We start from the raw sequence: 19,907 nt of genomic DNA, 5'->3' as shown, positions 1-19,907 counted from the left end.
ATTAAGAATCTTTACTGCATTTCTTGAATTAATTTTTATAATGTAAATTATAAAAGTGCTTATTGTATTAATAAAATTATCATTTCACTTACCACCAGTCATTATAAAAATTTCTGTCAGCAAATTTCAGAAGCTCTGCAGCGGTATTCAATGAGGAATGAAACATCCAGTAAAAAAAGGTTAGCCAAATAATGTGATTAGGTATCTGTAAACATTTCACTTTTATTATAATAAAACTACAAAATGCTTAGCTGAAAATTATGAAACTACAAATTTTTAGATGAAAACAAAATTCTTTCTACTAGAAAATCATCATTTTTCTATTATCTAATTTTTATGTCCTAGTTATTTCAATACTCTCCATTTACTTTTACTTAATATGAAAGAAAATTAGTTTTCTCACTATAAATGAACTAGTTAAACAATGGAATTTAACTGAAAGCATTAATGGATAATGTTTAAATTTAGGATCATATGAAAAATATATAACAAATATGTAGATTCTAAAAATAGGGTGTTTCAAATTAAAGTATCCCAATTCAAAGCAATCTGTAGAGAGAGAGAGAACCAGTAGACAAAATACCTTCACACTTGGTGGATACCCTAACTAGACCCATGGGAAAGAGATTTTGACAATAAAAAAATGTTAGTTCAAAATTACCAATGGGGGGAATGGCACTGTGAGAAGGAGAAAATTACATTAATGTGAATCAGATAGTATGTGACTGTGAAATGATTCAGAATCAATGACAAACAAAAGTTATTTTCGCTCATTGGTAATATTTTTTTAAATAAAGAACTACCAATTACCAATTAATAGTTCTTTATTTTCAAAATTAATACATGCAACTCTCCTGAAAAATATTCGCTGAAAATCTGTGTTGTTACCCAGTGGGTTTTCTGAGTGATACATTATGAGATGTGAGGGGAAGCACTGCTTCCCAAAAGCAATGTCCTTGGAAGCTTTCTTCTCTTTGATGGATATGTAGGTGCAATTGGGCATAAACTTTCAGAACATGTCAGTTTTCCATCTATGTTAAACACCTGCTTTGGCATGTAACCTCCTCCTGCTATCTTTTCTTTGAAGAGATCATGAAATTCTTCAGTATCAATGTAATCCGGAGATGCAACTTCGCCAGCCATGATTGATGAGGTTGTGCAATGCATAGCAACTCTTATAGAAGTTGGACCACCCACAACTTGCAGCAAAATGTGTCAGTGGTTTATCAGATCTTCCTATTTATAGACAGACAATACCTCATAGACCAAAAAGGCAGTAAGGACAGCAGAAGAAGGATAGTGGGGAAACATGATGCATGTGTATTGTATTCCACAACACTGGATCAGCAATAATTCTTATGTACAGAAATGAAACAGTGTATATGCAAAAATGCGATAATGAAAGCATGTATCGTACATTTGATAACTGACAATAAGAGAGTTTTTAATGTTTTGAGAAACATTTTTAAAGGTTAAGGAACAATTGTGATTTTACCATTAATTATTAAGATTGCTTGGCACTGTTTCGGCTTGCACATTCATTTTTATGGTCCATACTACCATGCAAAGCGAAGAAATCAGTATATATAACTGCCTGTATATATTTTTAATGAGATATTTTCTTAAGTAATTAGTTCTCTGATAGTGGATGAGGTTTGCTATTGATATCAGCTATCACAGCAAATCAGATTGCTATTAAATCAGTATATATAACTCCTCTGTGATTACTAGGTATGATCTTTTCAATTAGAGAAACAGCAAACATGATTGCTGGCTGCCTATACACTGCGCATTCAAATTCTGTTGTGGCACAGATGTTGCATGGAATTACATCTATAAAAAAAAGTGAAATAAAACAATGTGAGAATTACAGAATAATTTCTCTAATTAATGCCTGGGTAATATTAATGCAAGCATAAAGGGCTAAGTAAAAACTGTAGAAGGGAAACTTAGAGAGAGGCAAGCTTCGGGCCAAATAAAGGCTGTTAGGATCAGATTTATACTTTATTATTATTATTCTCTGAGACTTCCAGGGAATCAAGGACTCATTGAGGGAGGCTATAAATCATCCAAACCAGCTATCATACCTTCCCTTAAATTCATTTACAATAGATGCACTCACTACCCCTAAAGGCAAACTATTCCACTCACTCACTGCTCTCTGGGAGAAAAACCTAGCTCTTAACCCTTTCTTGACTGATTACAACCTTAACTTCCATGAATGCCGCCATGTTCTCTCCCCTGCCTTCCACATAACGAAAAATTTTATAATTTGAAATGCTATAACACTCATTCAAAAGTTTATAGACATTTATCATATCATCCCTCTTTCTCCTGTTAACCAGAGTCTGCAATCCACATACTTTCAATATGTCCTCATTATCTAATTCCCATATTCTGGATATAATAATTGTAACTCTTCTTTGCACCCTTTCCATAGCTTCTTTATCCCCATGGAACCCAGGACACCATATCTGCACACAATAATCCATGTAGTCTTATGACTTCCTTATCCTTACACGTCAAGGTTCGCTTCAACATCGCAATTATCCTCTGGGTTGTATATGCAACTTTTGCTTTGTGACCTATGAACGTCAAATTCCTATCCACCAATACACCAAGATCCCTTGCCGCTTCAGTTTCCTGTAACTAAGGTTAAACTGATAGCCATTTTCATTTGCCCAAATTTCCAGCCTATTATTATCATTCACACCTCCATGGAGTCAAAAGACTCATCGTGGGAGGTCCTTCCTAGGAAACACAGTCTATCATACCACTCCTTAAACTCATTGCCCGTTCTTGCTCTCACCCCTCCATCAGGCAATGCATTCCATGGTTCAACCACCCTCTATGCAAAGAAACCACTCCTCACCCTCTTGCAGTTTCCTTTCGTAACTTCCAGGGATGGCCTCTTGTCATCACTCCTTCCTGCTGTTCAACCAAGTGAAAGAACTCCCCAGTGTCAACCCTGTAACCACCTCTCAACAGTTTAAAAGTCTCAATCATATCACCTCTCCTTCTTCTATCCACCAAACTCTGCAGTCCACATTCCCTCAGCCAATCCTCATAATTAACAGTACAGTCCTGAAACCATCTTTGTTATCCACCTTTGTACCCTTTCCACAGTTAATTTATTCCCTTCAAATCCAGTGGACCAAATCTCAGAACAACAGTCTAAGTGTGGTCTGATCAGAGATTTACACAACGGAATGATAACCCATTTATCTCTGCAGGTCAGTGTCCTTCTCAAAGTGCCCTTCAGCAATCCTCTGTGTTACCTTCACCACATTTGCAATATGTCCCCTAAATTTCAGGTTTCTATCAATCATCAAACCCAGATCTCGTCTCCCCTACTTTCTCCAGTATAACTCCTCCCAGAGAGTATGCAGCATCCCATCGATGTTTCCCAAACCTCAAGACCTTATATTTTACCAACACCCCCATTCATTTGCCCATCTATCTAGCTTATTCAAATGATCTTGCAGGGCTACCACATCTGCACTATTACTAATAATCCTTCCAAGCTTTGCATCATCTGCAAACAACTGAATACCCCCTTGCAATCCACTGACAATTCATTGATATAAAGGTTAAACAATATAGGTCCCAGTACTGAGCCCTATGGGACTCCACTTGTAACTCTCTGCCTCCTTGAAACTGTCCCACCACACACAACTCTCTGATACCTATCGGACAGCCAATCCTGAATCCAGTTGACCAATCTGACATCCAGACCCATGTGCTGATATTTATCACATACATAATAAATATCAGCTTATCATGTGGCACCCTGTCAAATGCTTTCGCTAAGTCTAAGAAAATGACAGTATATGCCTTCCCCTCATCTAATGCTCTTGTAACTTTATTATAAAAGGCAAGCATATTGCTAAAACAAGAGCGTCCCTTCACAAATCCATGTTGACTCTCACGGATAACACCACCCTCATCTACCCAATGCTGTATATGGTCCCTCACTACTTTCTCCAAGATCTTAACAACTACCGATGACACACAAACTGGCCTATAATTAGACACTTCAGGTCTGCTACCACCTTTATGCAATGGCACTATCTTACCTTCCTTCCATGGGCACCTTTCCCACAGCCAGACTTTCATTGAAAAGTCAGGTCAAAGGCACTGTCAGTTCCCCAGCACATTCTCTCAAAACTCGTGATGAAATACCATTCAGTCCCACAGCTTTACTGACATCCAAAGTACTCAGTATTTGAAACACATTCTCCTCCTGTACCTTTAAACCTTGAACCTGCAATATCCCTCTAGTATTAAAACTGACTCCTCCAGGATGAAATACTCCAATAAAGTGTTCATTGAACAATTCCACTATGTCCTCTGCATCAGTCACTCTATTCCCATTTTTATCCTGCAATATCATTCTTCCACAATCATTTCTCCTCCTACTGGCCACATACCTAAAAAATTCCCTAGGATTTTATTTGGATCTCAGGGTCAATCTCCTCTCATATTCCAGTTTCGCCTTCCTTACCGTGCTAGTCACTCTTCTGGCCTGTGTCTTATATTCTTCATGCATCTTCTCTTCACCTGTCTCCTTATATCTCTTCCATAGCCTCTTTTTCGCATGCAATTCCTGCTTAACACGTTCACTGCCACGCTCCTCAGGCATAGTTTGTTCCCGCACGCCAAGCCCTTTTTGCGTCTTCAAGGTCACTACGAGTAATCTCGTAGCCAGCTTATCAGACAGAATTTTGTTTCATACGCCAACTACGAGTAATCTCATATTGATGAGTCAATGGTGTTGTGACATGATAGACTGGCATTTCGGCAATACATAAAAAACAAAAAACATAAATATGGTGTGAAATTCTATGAACTATGCGAATCGAATGGATTGGTGATAAAAATAAAAATTTATACAGGAAAATCAGAATCCTCTTTAGCAAAAATGAGACACACATATGATATTGTATTCCACTTGATGGAAGAATATTTAGACAGGGGTTATGTATTGTATAAGGACAATTTTTATAATTCTGTAGCTCTGACGGAATCGCTTACCGACAGAAAATTGTACGCTGATAAATTTAAAGAAAAACAATTCACCAGATGTTATTCAGAAGAAACTAAAGAAAGGGGAATTTGTCTGGCAATGAAGAGGTCCTGTTGTAATCAGCAAATGGAAGGATAAGAGGGAAGTTCTTTCAATTTCAAATATGCACAAATTTGGAATTGTTGAAATGCAAAATCGGAATGATAAACTTCAAATAAAACCAAACATCATTAGGGATTATAATTTGGGGATGTCAGGCACCGATCTTTCTGATCAAATGCTTTCTTACTATTCCACCTCACGAAAGACAATTAGATGGCCAAAGAAATTGGCAATACGCATTTTTGAGGTATACATTCAAAATTCTGTAGCTCTGACGGAATCGCTTACCGACAGAAAATTGTACGCTGATAAATTTTAAGAAAAAAAATTCACCAGATGTTATTCAGAAGAAACTAAAGAAAGGGGAATTTGTCTGGCAATGAAGTGGTCCTGTTGTAATCAGCAAATGGAAGGATAAGAGGGAAGTTCTTTCAATTTCAAATATGCACAAATTTGGAATTGTTGAAATGCAAAATCGGAATGGTAAACTTCAAATAAAACCAAACATCATTAGGGATTATAATTTGGGGATGTCAGGCACCGATCTTTCTGATCAAATGCTTTCTTACTATTCCACCTCACGAAAGACAATTAGATGGCCAAAGAAATTGGCAATACGCATTTTTGAGGTATACATTCAAAATGCGCATAAATTTTATAACATGATTACTGGAAATGCAATGACTGCGTTAAAATTTAGAGATCAATTATCTCAGTTTTTGTTGGAATGGATGAGCTTACACAATCAGAGAATATCAGGAGGAATCGGGATTTTCATTATTTGGAAATTTTACCACTAAGAGAAAAAAAAGAATCACCCAACAAAGCCATGCCGGTGTGTACACGAAACAAATGATCACGCAAAACACATTCACCAGAAAAAACCACCATTATGCACAGGAAAAGTGTTTTAAAATGTACCATTCTTAATTTGAATAAATTGTTTTTTTTTTATTTTATTGATTGGTTTTTATTTTTATTGATTTTATTAGTTTTAAATTGATTTACAAATTACGTGTTATACTACGGATTAACTTGCGCTTGGCATAGGAGGTTGGTAATCAACATACCAGTATGTTCGTAGTTGGCTTCTGAGACACATATAATATATAATATTTTAGTTGAAATTATTTCATTTCCCTTCTACCAAGCCCACAGACGTGCTCTCCGCTTTATTCAGAATCCAAGGGTCCAAATTAAGGTAAATATATTTTCACATACATTCCCGTCTCTTTGATACTCCTGCATGTCTATTCATTTTCAAAATCAAAACCATATGGTCACTCTCTCCAAACTGGTGGGAGAAGTTCATCTCAGTTATTATCAACTCTTCTGATGCTATAACCAAATCCAAAATTCTTGAACCTCTTGTTCCCTCTATTACATGTTGCCTAAGACATTTGTACCTCAAGAATTCTAGACATTCCATTCCCTTATTGCTACATGTATCTTCCTCTCCCCAATTTATACTGCTATAGTTAAAATCTCCCATAACAATCAATCTTCTTGCACTTGCTAAGCTCAACTGTAAACATCTCCTGGTCCCCACCCCCTGTGCTCCTTGGTTTGTAGCAACACCCCACTAAATATTCTGTTTTGCCCACCTCTACCAAAGCCTCCACTCTTAGAGAACATAAGTCTTCACTTATCATAAGCAATACTTCACCGCCATGCTTTCCCCTTCCTATCCTGCCAAAAAATGCTGTACCCTGCTACTTCTATTCCTGTTATTATATCCTCTTCTGTCAACTATGTCTCAGTGATCCCAATAATTTTTGTCCAGGCTGATGCTATCTGCACCACCAATTCCTCTCCCTTATTCCAGATACTCCTGGCATTAGTATAAATCATATAAATGCCGTTGTTTCTATACCCAGCATTATCCCCTCTAGACTCCATCGGGCTCAGCGTTACCTGATGTCATCCCCCTTCTCCCAAGTATCCATTCCCACAAGAGGCCACCCCCTGCTACCATCCTCCCTGGGACACACTGACTTGTTCAGAACAGCAATCTTTCCAGATGCCTAAGTCCTTCCCTCATTTAAATTAAGCAGTCTCTCGCATAGAATTCCTCTCTATCCTCAAATGCACTCCAAGCATCCACATATTCCAGTCCTCTCATCACACATTCTAGCTATTATGTCATTCAATATTACTGCTCTTCTGCTCGGCTCATTATTATATTACCTAGGCAACACGCAAACTATCTTTCCTCTCTCTGTCTTCTTCCATACAGCCTCAAGCAGAAATCTCATATGTCTCGCTGCCTGACTTACATTCCCACTCAAGTCATTTGTTCCTACCATCACAATCATCTCATCCACCCTTTCACCTCTCTTAATTGCCATAGCCACTCTTTCTATCATTCCTCCTGGCAAACACTCCTCACGCATCCTATCTTGAACACCACAGATCATTGAGTCCCCATGCATTATACCTCTTACCATTCCCTCTCTCCTATTGTTTCCATTCTCTCCCCTTCTTTCATTGCCATACGTCTCTCTCATCCCCTCTCCTCTACTGCTCCTATTCTCTCCTCTAGCATTCCCATACCTCTCTCTCTCCTACTGTTTCCATTCTCTCCTCTTCTAGCACTCCCATGCCTCTCTCTCTCATTCCATCTCTCCTACTGTTTCCATTCTCTCCTCTTTTAGCACTCCCATGCTTCTCTCTCTCATTCCATCTCTCCTACTGTTTCCATTCTCTCCTCTTCTAGCACTCCCATGCCTCTCTCTCTCTCATTCCATCTCTCCTACTGTTTCCATTCTCTCCTCTTCTAGCACTCCCATGCCTCTCTCTCATTCCATCTCTCCTACTGTTTCCATTCTCTCCTCTTCTAGCACTCCCATGCCTCTCTCTCACTCCCTCTCTTCTACTGTTTCCATTCTCCTCTTCTATTCAAATCATTTTGTAAGTGCTGAATATCAGTAGCATCTCTGATTGCCCTGCCTATCTTTGCATCATTGGCAAACAATTGCACTTCTGATGTTAGAACCTGCCCGATGTCATTAATATACAGATTGAACATAAAGGCCCAAAAACTGAACCCTGAGGTACACCACTGGTGACCCTAAATCTGGCAGATTCACGCCCACTGTATACCACTTTTTGATATCTTTCTGTCAACCATCCCATATTCCCCACAGTTTATGCAACAGCTATTTTTGGAGGTATCCTATCAAATGCTTCAGAAAAATCTAACATTATCATAGTGTATCCATTCCCTTTATCCAACTTGATAGTAAATTGTATTGTATATAAAATATGAGCAAATTGCTAAAGCATGACCTTCCTTTAGTAAAACCATGCTGCTCCTTGCAGAGCACAGCTTGTTTTTCTACCAATTTTTGTATACGAGTTCTTACCAACTTCTCTAAAATCTTCACTACCGCACCATATAGGTCGGTAGTTAGACACATCAATTTTTTAACCACCCTTGTATGATAGAACTATCATACATTCCTTCCATTCCTGTGGTATCATTCCTGAGCTGAGACTCAAGTTATACAAACATGTGAAAGACCTAGCCAATTCGGCTGAACATTCCTTATAAAGAAATGTTCAACAAATGGGCTGATATTCCATTTGTCCCTGTAGACAAATTCTTATCCAGGTTATGCAACAGCTCTTAAACCTCATTTTCATGAACTTCTAACTATTCATCTAGTGCACTGTACACCATGTTACATACACCTGGTTGATATACCTTAGCAACGTGAGCACTCATTAACTGAACAATCTCATTAGCTTCCGACATTAGAATACCACCTGCATTCAATAAAGTTATTCTTTCACATTCAGTCTTTCTTTTGTTTGTGGCATAATGATAAAATTCTTTTGGATTGCCTTTAGCTTGCATAGCCAATTTCTTTTCATACTCTTATTTAGCTTTTCACACAAGACTTGTTACTTTTCTGGCCTGAGTTTTATATATTTCATAACTCCTCTCACTCTTATTCTCACGATATTCTTTCCACATCATCTTCTTCTTGTGGATCTCTTGCTTAATAAGATTGCACATCTATTTCACTCCCAATGTATTTATTCTTCGAACACTAGGGACACATTCAGATACTGCCTCATTTAAACACATTTTTCAAAGATTCCCATGCATTACTGACATTTTTCCCATTCAGTAACTGATACCATGGGACCAAAGATAGCATTCTCCTAAGTTGATCATAATTTTCAGCTTTGTAGTTCAGCATGTAAACTGTTTTAATCAGAGCATCAATACAATTATATACTTCCCAAAAAAGCAAAACATGATCACTGTCACCAAATGCTGGTAAAATAGCCATATTCTTAATAGAGACCCCTTCTGATGCTATGAGCAAATCCAATACTCTGTGACCTCAAGTTTCTTCTTTCACATGCTGCTTGAGAAAGTTGTCTCACAACAACAATTCAATAAATTCCTCTTCTTTCTTATGAGATTTCTCTTCTACCCAATCAATGTTTAGAAAATTAAAGTCATCCATAATGATCATTCGTTTGGTACCCATAAAGCTAAATTGGCAATGCATTTCTTCATCCCCTGCAATTGAGCCGCCAGGTATGTAGCAACGCCGCACCAAATATTTCATTCTGTGAACCTCCACTTCACACCAGATAGACTCAAACTCACCACTACATGGGACATTGTTACCATCATTGTTTTCTTGTATTTCTACCCTAACTGGACTTAAGTCATCTGATATCATTAGTAGTACTCCTCCTCTCCTAACTCTTCTGTCATTACTAAAAATAGTATACCTATTACACTCAATCCCACTTACCATATCTGATTCTGATAGCCAGGTTTCAGTAATGCCAACAATCTTAGGCCATATCATATTCAATAAAGCAATGAACTCAACCCCTTTGTTTCTAATGCTCCTGGCATTTGTATATAGACATAATAAATTACCACTTAGCCTATTCTTATAATTAGATATGAAATCTATTTGGTCTTGTTCTAGACTTTTCCTTCCCCAGACATACTTAAAAGATCTGAACCCAAAGCATATTTTTCCACCCCTTCACCACATTCGAAGACATTCATATCTTTATCATGTTTGCATACTGTAGCTGAACTTTCACACACATTTTTTCCCATTCCTCTCTTCATGGTCTAATTTCCCTGACTCTCTGCATTAGATCTCATACCAAGAAGTAATTTCTCCAGGCTTCTGATACTTGAAGACAAATAAATGAGAATTTGTGGGGAATACAACAAGGATCTGTATTTAAGTTTTGTAGATGTAAAAAAAAGCATATGACAAGGTGCCAAGAGAAAAACTGTACAAAACACCGCAGTCATACAACATAAAATATACATTATGTCAAGCATGCATCTATATCTGAGTTGCAAGTCAGCAGTTAGAAATGATGATGATGTTAAATCAATTGTGAGACAAGGGTGCACATTATCTTCACTGTTATTCATCATCAATATGGATCACATTATGAAGGAAGAGAGCATAAAACCTGATATCAAAATTGGATATGTTAATCTCCATTCTACGTTATGCAGATGATGTTAAACTCCTAAAGAAATCTAGTACAGGTCTGCCAGATTCTCTGACTAAACTGAATAACTGCTGTAATAAATTTGGTATTAAAATCAGAAATAAAAAGACAAAGAATAGAGAACCCAAAAACAAATGAAATTTCATCTATTCAGGCATAATTTTTAGTGAAGATGGCAAATTGAATGTGGAAATAGACAATAGAATTAACAAAGCCAGTATGGTAGGAAACTAACTGAATAAATTTATATGGAATAAGAGAGAAATTAATCAAAACAACAGACCAGCTCTCAAACCAACTTTAAACTTACTGATCTGAGAGCTGGGTTAGAAATAACACTTTACCAAGCACTAGACACTACAGATATCAGAGTTCTGAGAAAGATTAAGGAGTGGAATATACGACATAATAGCAGTATAATATTAAAGTTGAGGATATTAGGAAAGAAATGTAATATTGTTAGCATTCAAGAGTGTGTGGGCAGAACTAATCCAAGATGGTACAGTCATTTAAACAGAATGGAAGAGGAAAGGTTAGCAAAACAAGTATTTTTTGCCAGGATGGTAGAAAAGAGATCCAAAGAAAGACCAAGTTCTAGGTAGATTAATATAGTAAGAAGTGCTTTAGAAGACCAAAATATAACATTTGATAATAGTGACGTCCTTACAGATAAGAGATCAAATTGGAAAATTGTTGATAGGAAACTGGTAATGATGTAAACTTTTCATACAGCACTATCATAAATATCCTGTATATCTAATGAAGGTACATATAAGGGATTTGATGATGTAAAGATGATACACTAGTAGCCAACAAAAAATTATATCAAGAAGAAACTGGAAAAACAATTAATCAAATAACATGAATGAAAACAGAAATCTGTGAATATAAAGGAAAATCTTTATCTAATCAATGCAGAAAGTGCATTCATTCATTCATCTATTCACTGAGCATCCACAGATGCTGTATGGGTCACTCCGATGCTCTGTGACGTGCCACACCAGCCCTCATCATGTAGTCCTGTTGTATGCTTTTCTGGAGGCTTCAACTCTCTGAAGATCAGAAAGTGCATGAGATTGCAAAGGATAAAGAGGTTAAAAATAAAAACTTCTAGTGAAAAAAAAAAATCACTTTGAGAAAAGACAACTAATTATAGAATGAAAAATATGATAGAACTTACACAAATAACTAAAACACTCAGAAAAAATATTAAAGAAGATAAAAAGATACAAGAAGCAATATATATACCAAAAATATGAAAATTTATGAAACAATAGGGAAAAAAAATACTAGATGAAAATGGTTGGATATCAAAGATAAAAAAGCATAATAGAAAGGGCTAGACGGTACTTTTCATTATAACACCAAAGCACTGTGAACAACAGGGAGAAGATATGCAAAAATTCTCAGAAATACAAATTCAAAACAAAATAAGCAAGAAAAATAATAAAATGCCAAGAGAAGATGAAATTACAATAAAAATGATGAAAGCAGTAGGAGAAATATTAACAGAAGAATTAAATATTATTTAGTAAATGCTTAAAGGAGAAAGATATACCAAACAGCTTAAAAAAATAATAAGAAGAAAAAGAAAACCAAGCATGCTGTCACAAGTACAAAAACTATTTATAAAAATAATAGCAAATGGAATCACTAGATTATTAAGTGAAGTTCAGTCTAATGAACAAGCTGGATTCAGAAAGGACTTCAGCACAAATAACAACCCGCAGACACTCAATCTACTAAGAGAAAATGCAGAGAATGCAACTTAATATATTGTATTTCGATTTTATAAATTATAAAAAAAGTATTTGATTCAGTTGAAAAACAAGCAATCCTAATGAAGAAACATTTAGTAAGCAAAAATTATGTACAACTATTAATATCCTTATATGTGAACAAAATATAAGAATAGTGCATTTTTTTTAATGACTGCTTCACATCGTTTCTACACTTAGTATTATTTGTGTTTAGTAATGTAATGTTGTGTCCCAATTTACGATTTCTACTCTAATCTTACAAATTCCTTTTATCTATATTCTTCTAACTTCTATGCCCGAGATTTTACCAAAACTTATACCAATATCTAAGTTATTGCTCCCCGTAGTACCCCTAATATTTGTATTTATACTGCGCCTTTTGGGATATTTAGTTTAGGATATTACATACATAAACAAGGAGAAAGAACTCAAATATATCTGAAAGTGTAACTATTGCAGTCGTGACACTTAACTCGATTCTCAACTTAAATCTTCCGCGTGACTAAGTACAATATTTTCAAGTGGTTATCAACTGCACCATTTATGTTGTCATAAATAGGGAGAAAGTCAATCTCGAATATATCTCTTAGTATTTAAATATTATTGAAGTCGTGACTCTTAATCTCTTTCCTCAACATTAAATTTCCCGCGTGATTAGGTACGATGATTTTAAGCGGTGCATTGGATTAGCAACATCAGACAACTCTTTTATCATTGAACAAAAGGTTTATTAAGTTTCTAAACATGGTACAATTCAAATACTAAACTAAAATACTTATAGACTAACATTAAATCATTACAAGCAAGCAATATGGCTATTTGTGATTATGCCGCCATACACATTAATTCATAAATTCACCTGATGTGAACAAATTAGATCAATTCACACTATCTGATTTTTCATACTGAAGTAGATTAACAAATTATTCACTGCTAACACATACTTGTGACATTTCAATTATTTTATACATTACATTAGGCATTCAATTCTTAGGATACGTAATTATTTAATTCACACTGTTCCGTTATACCGTTATTTGCACTAACACACAATTATGTCATTTAAATATCTTGTGCAATATAATAGACATGCAAAAATACCTTAGGACTCTTAACTATTCACAAATCTTTAACACTAGTCAATCTACACATAACACATTCTATCATATACTGAAGTCCTAGTATAACTTCAACAGTTCTGTATTGGAATCACGATACTTTTCACAGACAAATTTCTAGTTAACATAGGTTATGATTTACAGTACCTTTCTTGAGCTTTTCATATGGACCTTTATTCTTTTCCAAACGAACCTTTGGTATAACTTCTCGTAACTCTGGAATACTTTAACACACATATACTTGCTCTACTATCAGCAACGAGGACATCGATCTCTTTACAGCTTTCTGCTTTGCGTAGTTATCACTAGCGTCGAAACAAAGAAGATCCCTCCTTTTCTAGGACTCTATGGCAATTTTTTCTTTGCTTCCTACTCGGGAAAATGGGAATCGAAATCCCGCTCACTTTCGTTTCCGTGTTGTGACGAGGAGATATCACCCCTGTCGCCACTCAGGAAAACCCCGTGAACTCCACCGGAACAAAAACCAAACTCCAAGGCCAAAAGCGACTATCCAAAAAAAGTCCCCAGGGGGTTACCAACCCTTTTATAGCTGCTCCCCTAACGGCACCTTTTCTTACTTCCTTTCTCCTCCTTCTACTTGTTTTTTAATCATCGACCAATTAGGGTGGCGTTTTCTCGCCAAACGTCATTTGATTGGCAAGCCCATTCTCAATGTTTCAATCCGAGGATCGGCCCTAAGCGATAGCTTTGCTTTTCTTGTGCTAGCCTGACTTAATCCCCTTTCAAACCTTTTCTATGAATTCTACTTAATAACTTAATCTCTCACATAACGTATTTTATGACTCACCCATTTCTACTTATTCATTTTCAATCGTATTACAATATTAATCTATACTTTCCTTTGTAAGCTACTTATTTAGTTAGAATTCCTTATTTTAAGTCATATTACAATATTAATACATTCCTTCCTTTATCAGCTACTTTAACAACAACCCTTATGTTTTATACATATTACTGGATGCAAGAAATTTTCCATTAAATAATTCATTTTTTTATGCAGGGGTTTTTATTTATGATATTTATTCTTCATGTTACACCATGATAGCTGAGAATACTATATTCCTAAGATATCAGGTGTAACAGTAGTAATAGTTGTTAGAATTTACTTTTAATTAGAACAAATATAAATGCAAAAATAGAAAAAACAAATACTGCATTACTTACAGCAAGCTTCAACAGTCTTTCTAACATCTTTGAATAATTCATTTCCTTAAAAAAAAATTACATATTGTTTATGGAAAATTATTTATTAATATATAGCAAAGCATATGAAAAAATTAATTAATAAAAAATCAAAGCAAATTTGGCATTTTAATTTTTTTTTTCTTCAGTCTTTGAGGAATATGTCTTGGCTATATTCTTAACTAGTGATTCAAAATTATGTCTTTTCACTTTATTTTTTATATCAGTTTCAGAAAAAAAAAAAAAAAAATTGTTTAATTAATTATAACAGAAAAAGAATATATAATATGGAAAAACCAAAATCTTTGCGGTCATGTTTTCTTGAGCAGGGTGCTGTGTGTCATCAATACAAGATAGCATTTTGCAATGCACTATCTACCAATAATTGTCTGAACACCCCCTGTTATTTGAAGTTATGGAACACTCCAGGTTTGTTAATAACATAAAAACAAGTCTACAGATAGTAGGAAACAGTATTCATGCCTCGTGACATGAACTCAGTGATTTCGAGAGGTGTCACTGTGGGCTGTCACATTCGTGGCATGTTCATACATGCCATTGCCACTCAACTGGAGTGTCCAAAATCATCGGCTGGCAATGTAATAAACAAATGGAGATGTTCTGGCATCATTAGTGCAGGAAAACACCCAAGGTAGTTGCTGAAAACGATTGACAGGGACAGGAAGGTGTTAAAATGGATGGCATGCAAAAACTGGCTACAATCAGCATAGACCATTGTGATGAGTTCCAGAGTGCCAGTAACACTATAGTGAGCACTAATACTGTACAAAGAGAACTATTTACTGGGTTTCCACGGAAGAGCAGCGGCACACAAGCCAAACATCACAACAATGAACAAGGCAACTCATCTGGCCTGGTGCAAAGAGAGCATGTGAAATGGACAACTGACCAATGGAAAATGGTACTCTGGAACAATGAATAAAGGTTCACGTGTTTCCAGTGTGATGGCGAGGCGTAGGTGTGGAGGCAGCCTGGTGAACGCTTGTTACCAGGCAGTGTGTTGTACTCACAGTAAAGTTTGGTGGTGGAGGAGTAATGGTGTGGGATGCATTCAGCTGGTTTGGAGTGAGACCACTGGTCGTTGTCTGTGGTTCCATGAAGGCAGCTCAGTGGCTTGATATTCTGGATAATCAGGTGCTGCCTACACTGTGGAGTTTTTATGGAAAGTACCAGTGTTACTATTAAGATGACAATGCCCCATACCACAAAGCTGCAGCTGTTATGGAATGGTATAACGACTGTCCTCGCCTGTACAGTCCTGACCTCAACCCTCTACCCCAAACAACCTGTCACTGAACTCAGTGCTGCTTTGATGGAGGAATGGAGAGAAATTCCACCTGTCTGCTGCACATGGGTGGAAAGCCTTCCTCAAAGGATGCAGCAGATGATCAAAGCCAAAGACATACATACCTGATATTAGGGTTTGCCTGTTGGTATCAATTGTAAATTTCTAGAATGTCTGGACAATTATTGGTAGATAGTATACACAAAAAATGAGCATGTAAGAAGATATAACACAAATATATATATATATATATATATATATATATGCAGAAACTATAAGGAAAGAGTACCATGTTTATTTAACATAAAGAAATAATTAAAAGAATTTAAGAAACAAATTAAATGGAATAAAATTCAAAAAAGAAAATTTTTGTTGGATATACAGACAGATAATATAGTATTACTTGCAGGAAATGAAGATGATCTCCAAAAGCCATTATTCTGTTGTAACTTAAATAAAGTTACAACAGATATGCACAGACAAATCAAAAACAATGGTAACTGCAAAGAATCAACATGTAAACTGGTACTAAATGGAAAAAATAATGGAACAAGTAATGCAATTTAAACATCTGGGAATAAAATAACTGTTAACAGTGAAAATATAACACAATAAAAGAAATCCCTGAAGGCTAAAAAAAATATCAGGATGTCTAAATTCAAGTATATGGAAAAATAAAGACCTAACAAAAGTAAGAATATATAAATTAGTAGTTCAACTAATGTTAACTTATGTGAAACAAGAATACAACATCAAAAATACAATAGAAACACTACGTGTGAAATGTGAAATGAAAATGTTAAGAAAAATAGTTTATTAAAACAAAATTTGATGGATTCTTTCTTTTAAGGTTACATGGTGGTCAGCATTCAGAGTGAAGAATTTATGGAGACACAACACATGTGCTAATGCAATTATTCTAACATGTGTGTTGTCTCCATAAATTCTTCACTATGAAAATTTGATAGAATAAAAAAATAAGATTTATGAAGAATGCCAGTTACAACCCATAAGTAAACAGATAAAAAAAAAGAGAAAATCAGAATGAAATGAATACCAATATAATGCACCAAAAAAAAAAAAAAAAAAAGACCACTTAACAAGAGACTGGATAACAAATACAAAAAGATTAATTGGTAAATAAAAGGCCCTCTGTAAGAAAAGGGTATATGTGGAACTACAAGGGGGTGATTATGAAGAGCTCAAGAGACAGCTTGTGGGTTTAGCATGGAATGAGGAGTTAGTTGGAAAAGAGATCAATGCAGCTTGGGGGATTTTCAAAAACTATCTAGTAGATGCAATGTCAAAATATATTCCAAGGGTGAGAAGGTTAGGAAGATAAACCTTGCTTGTCTTCCTGACCAGGGGGGAATACATTCTGATATTCCCTTCCTCAAATACCTGCTAATTTTATTTTTATCCCATGTACTGCTAACATCTTTCCCCTGCAATATGTACTGCCATGGGAAGGCTGTAAGCTCACTCCGAAGCTTGTTATAATTACCTAACCTGTAGTTCTGTATAAACTCCTTAAAAGAGAAATCCACAAATTTTGCAATCTCCCAAGTCAATACCACATGATCGCTCTCACCAATTGGAGGTAACAAGGATACCTTACTTATGCATATGTCTCTGAACCAATGACTAGGTCCAACATTCTCACACCAGGAGTCCCTTCAGTTATGTGCTGTTTCAAGTAATTATCTCTTAGAAGGTGTACGAATTCCATTTCCTTTTTGCACATGATATTTCCGCCTTCCAAACCATAATTAAAATCCCCCATAATAAGCACTAACCCTGCACTTATTTGCTGATACATGAATTCAATATCACCCCCTGTACCCCCCCCGACCTATAGCAGCAACCAACTGTATATTTGATTGCATTGATCACTATTTCACACCAGACTGCCTCAAATGAACTATTATTCACACATCCATCCTCTTAATATACTACTTTCTCTGGCTGCAATTCATCAGCTATCATCAACAGTAACCCCCCCCCATTCTATTTTCTCTATCCTCCCTGAAAATACTGTACCTTTCACATTCAATTCCGGTAACCACATCTTCTGCTGACAGTCAAGTTTCACTAATGCCTACAACTTTTGGTGAGATGGCACTGACTAATGCCAAAAATTCTTCCCTCTTATTTTGAATGCTTCTTGCATTAGTAAACAAAAATTGCAGATTCCCTTTAGTTCTTATACCAGCTTTAGAACTGATATACATGTCACTAATTTCAGTAGTCCCAGGCCGACTTTTATCCACATTATTCCACAAATAAGGATCAACAAATATACATTCACTGCATAAGTTTCTCTCTCTCTCTCTCACACTCAACCTTTTCAATTTTAGTTTCCCTGCCCAATTATTTCAACTTGTTCAGAAAACAGTAACTTCATCAATCGCTTATGACCTTCCATGTTCAGATGCAACCCATCTCTTGCATACAGCTGTCTTTTGCCTTCAAACACTCCAGACATCAACAAATTCCAGACCTTTTTTTTGCACATTCTTGCAATAATATTGTTCATTATCATCACTAGTCTATTTAACTCATGTCAAAACAAGGCAGCACGCACACACTATCCTCCCTTTGACACTTTTCTTCTTCACGATATCTAACAATATTCTTAAATCTTTTGCTACCCGATTAATACTACCACTCAGGTAATTGTACCCACCATAACTATCATCTTTTCTGCATCATGCCCTCTCTTTATTTCTAAAGTCACTCTCTCTCTATTGTTCCACCAGCCAAGCACTTCTCAGGCATACCGCTCTCCATACCCTTAATCATAGAATCACCATGTATTGTATCACTCATAACTTCATTCAAATCGACACTCACGGCCTCATTTTCTATGCTATTCAGCATGACTCTCCCAGTTTCATTACTTCCCTCAATGCTCTTTTACTTACTCCCCATATTGTCGGAGGTGAAGGAAATAAGAGATCTGGGGGTGATAGTGGATAAGGATCTGAAATTTAGGGGACACATAGCCAAAATTGTGAAGGCAACAGAATGGCTTCTGGGAATGATGCAGAAGACACTGACTTGTAGAAGTAGGGAGATTCTTGTTCCATTGTATAAGGCTTTGATTAGGCCACACATGAACTATTGTGCCCAGATTTGGTCACCTGGTTTTCAGGAGGATGAAGAGATGTTGGAGAGGGTCCAGAGGCCACTTTTCATTCTAAGGTAGTTTCTAACCTCTGGAATGTCGAGTATGAGGAAAGATTGTGAAGATGCAACTTGCAGAGTCTAGTGGACAGGAGGAAGAGGGGGAAATATGATAGAGAGCTACAGGTTATTAAGGGGTTGTTATAGGATCAATGCTGGAGAGGTTCTACAGAAAATAGTGGGAGATCAGGGGCGAACCAGAGGTCATCCCTGGAAATTGCATAAAGAGGGTGTGAGAAGCAATTTTTTTCATGCAGAGTTGTGAATGATTGCAATGCCTTGCCTGAGAGTGTGGTGTCTGCAGAGAATTTGAGTGTGTTTAAAGCATGATGAGCTGTGTGTTTGATAAAAGGACCTCCTAGATGAGTCTGACTCCATGGGATCTTGGGTAATAATAATAATCAATAGACAAACAGTCTATTGTTAAAGTAGTGTAGATGCAATGAGCTGAAGCTTAAAAGAATGAAGAGCACAGAAATGCAAGCTGAAGATCTGATGATAACTAATGACTTTTTTAAAAAATACATTTGCTGAGAATAAGAATCTGTGAAACTTTTGTAAAAGCTATATAGAATCACTTTCAATTGAGGGATTAGGTTGATACAACAAAGCCAGTAAGTTTACTTTGAATGTTTCACATTTAAAATGATTACAGACAAGGCATATCATTGAAAACAGATTTCGATAATTGGTAT

At 36.1% G+C, this 19,907-nt stretch overlaps 1 protein-coding gene across 1 annotated transcript in view; it reads right to left on the bottom strand.

Annotated features, from left to right (window-relative positions):
* The window catches only part of mdy (diacylglycerol O-acyltransferase), a 205,951-nt gene that overhangs the window by 57,414 nt on the left and 128,630 nt on the right, over nt 1–19,907 (bottom strand). The window contains exons 11-12 of the mRNA XM_090397343.1: nt 14,703–14,747; nt 93–205 (exon numbers count right to left, since the gene is read on the bottom strand). Of these exons, the coding sequence (XP_090253469.1) occupies nt 93–205; nt 14,703–14,747 (158 nt within the window). The remainder of the gene's footprint in view (nt 1–92; nt 206–14,702; nt 14,748–19,907) is intronic.

This window comes from Typopeltis vanoorti, chromosome 9 (assembly GCF_054136105.1).
Source record: "Typopeltis vanoorti isolate ZY-2024b chromosome 9, IOZ_Tvanoo_1.0, whole genome shotgun sequence".
Lineage (NCBI taxonomy): Eukaryota > Metazoa > Arthropoda > Arachnida > Uropygi > Thelyphonidae > Typopeltis > Typopeltis vanoorti.
Note: the sequence above shows the minus strand (reverse complement) of the source record. Positions and strands in the feature narration are given on the sequence as shown.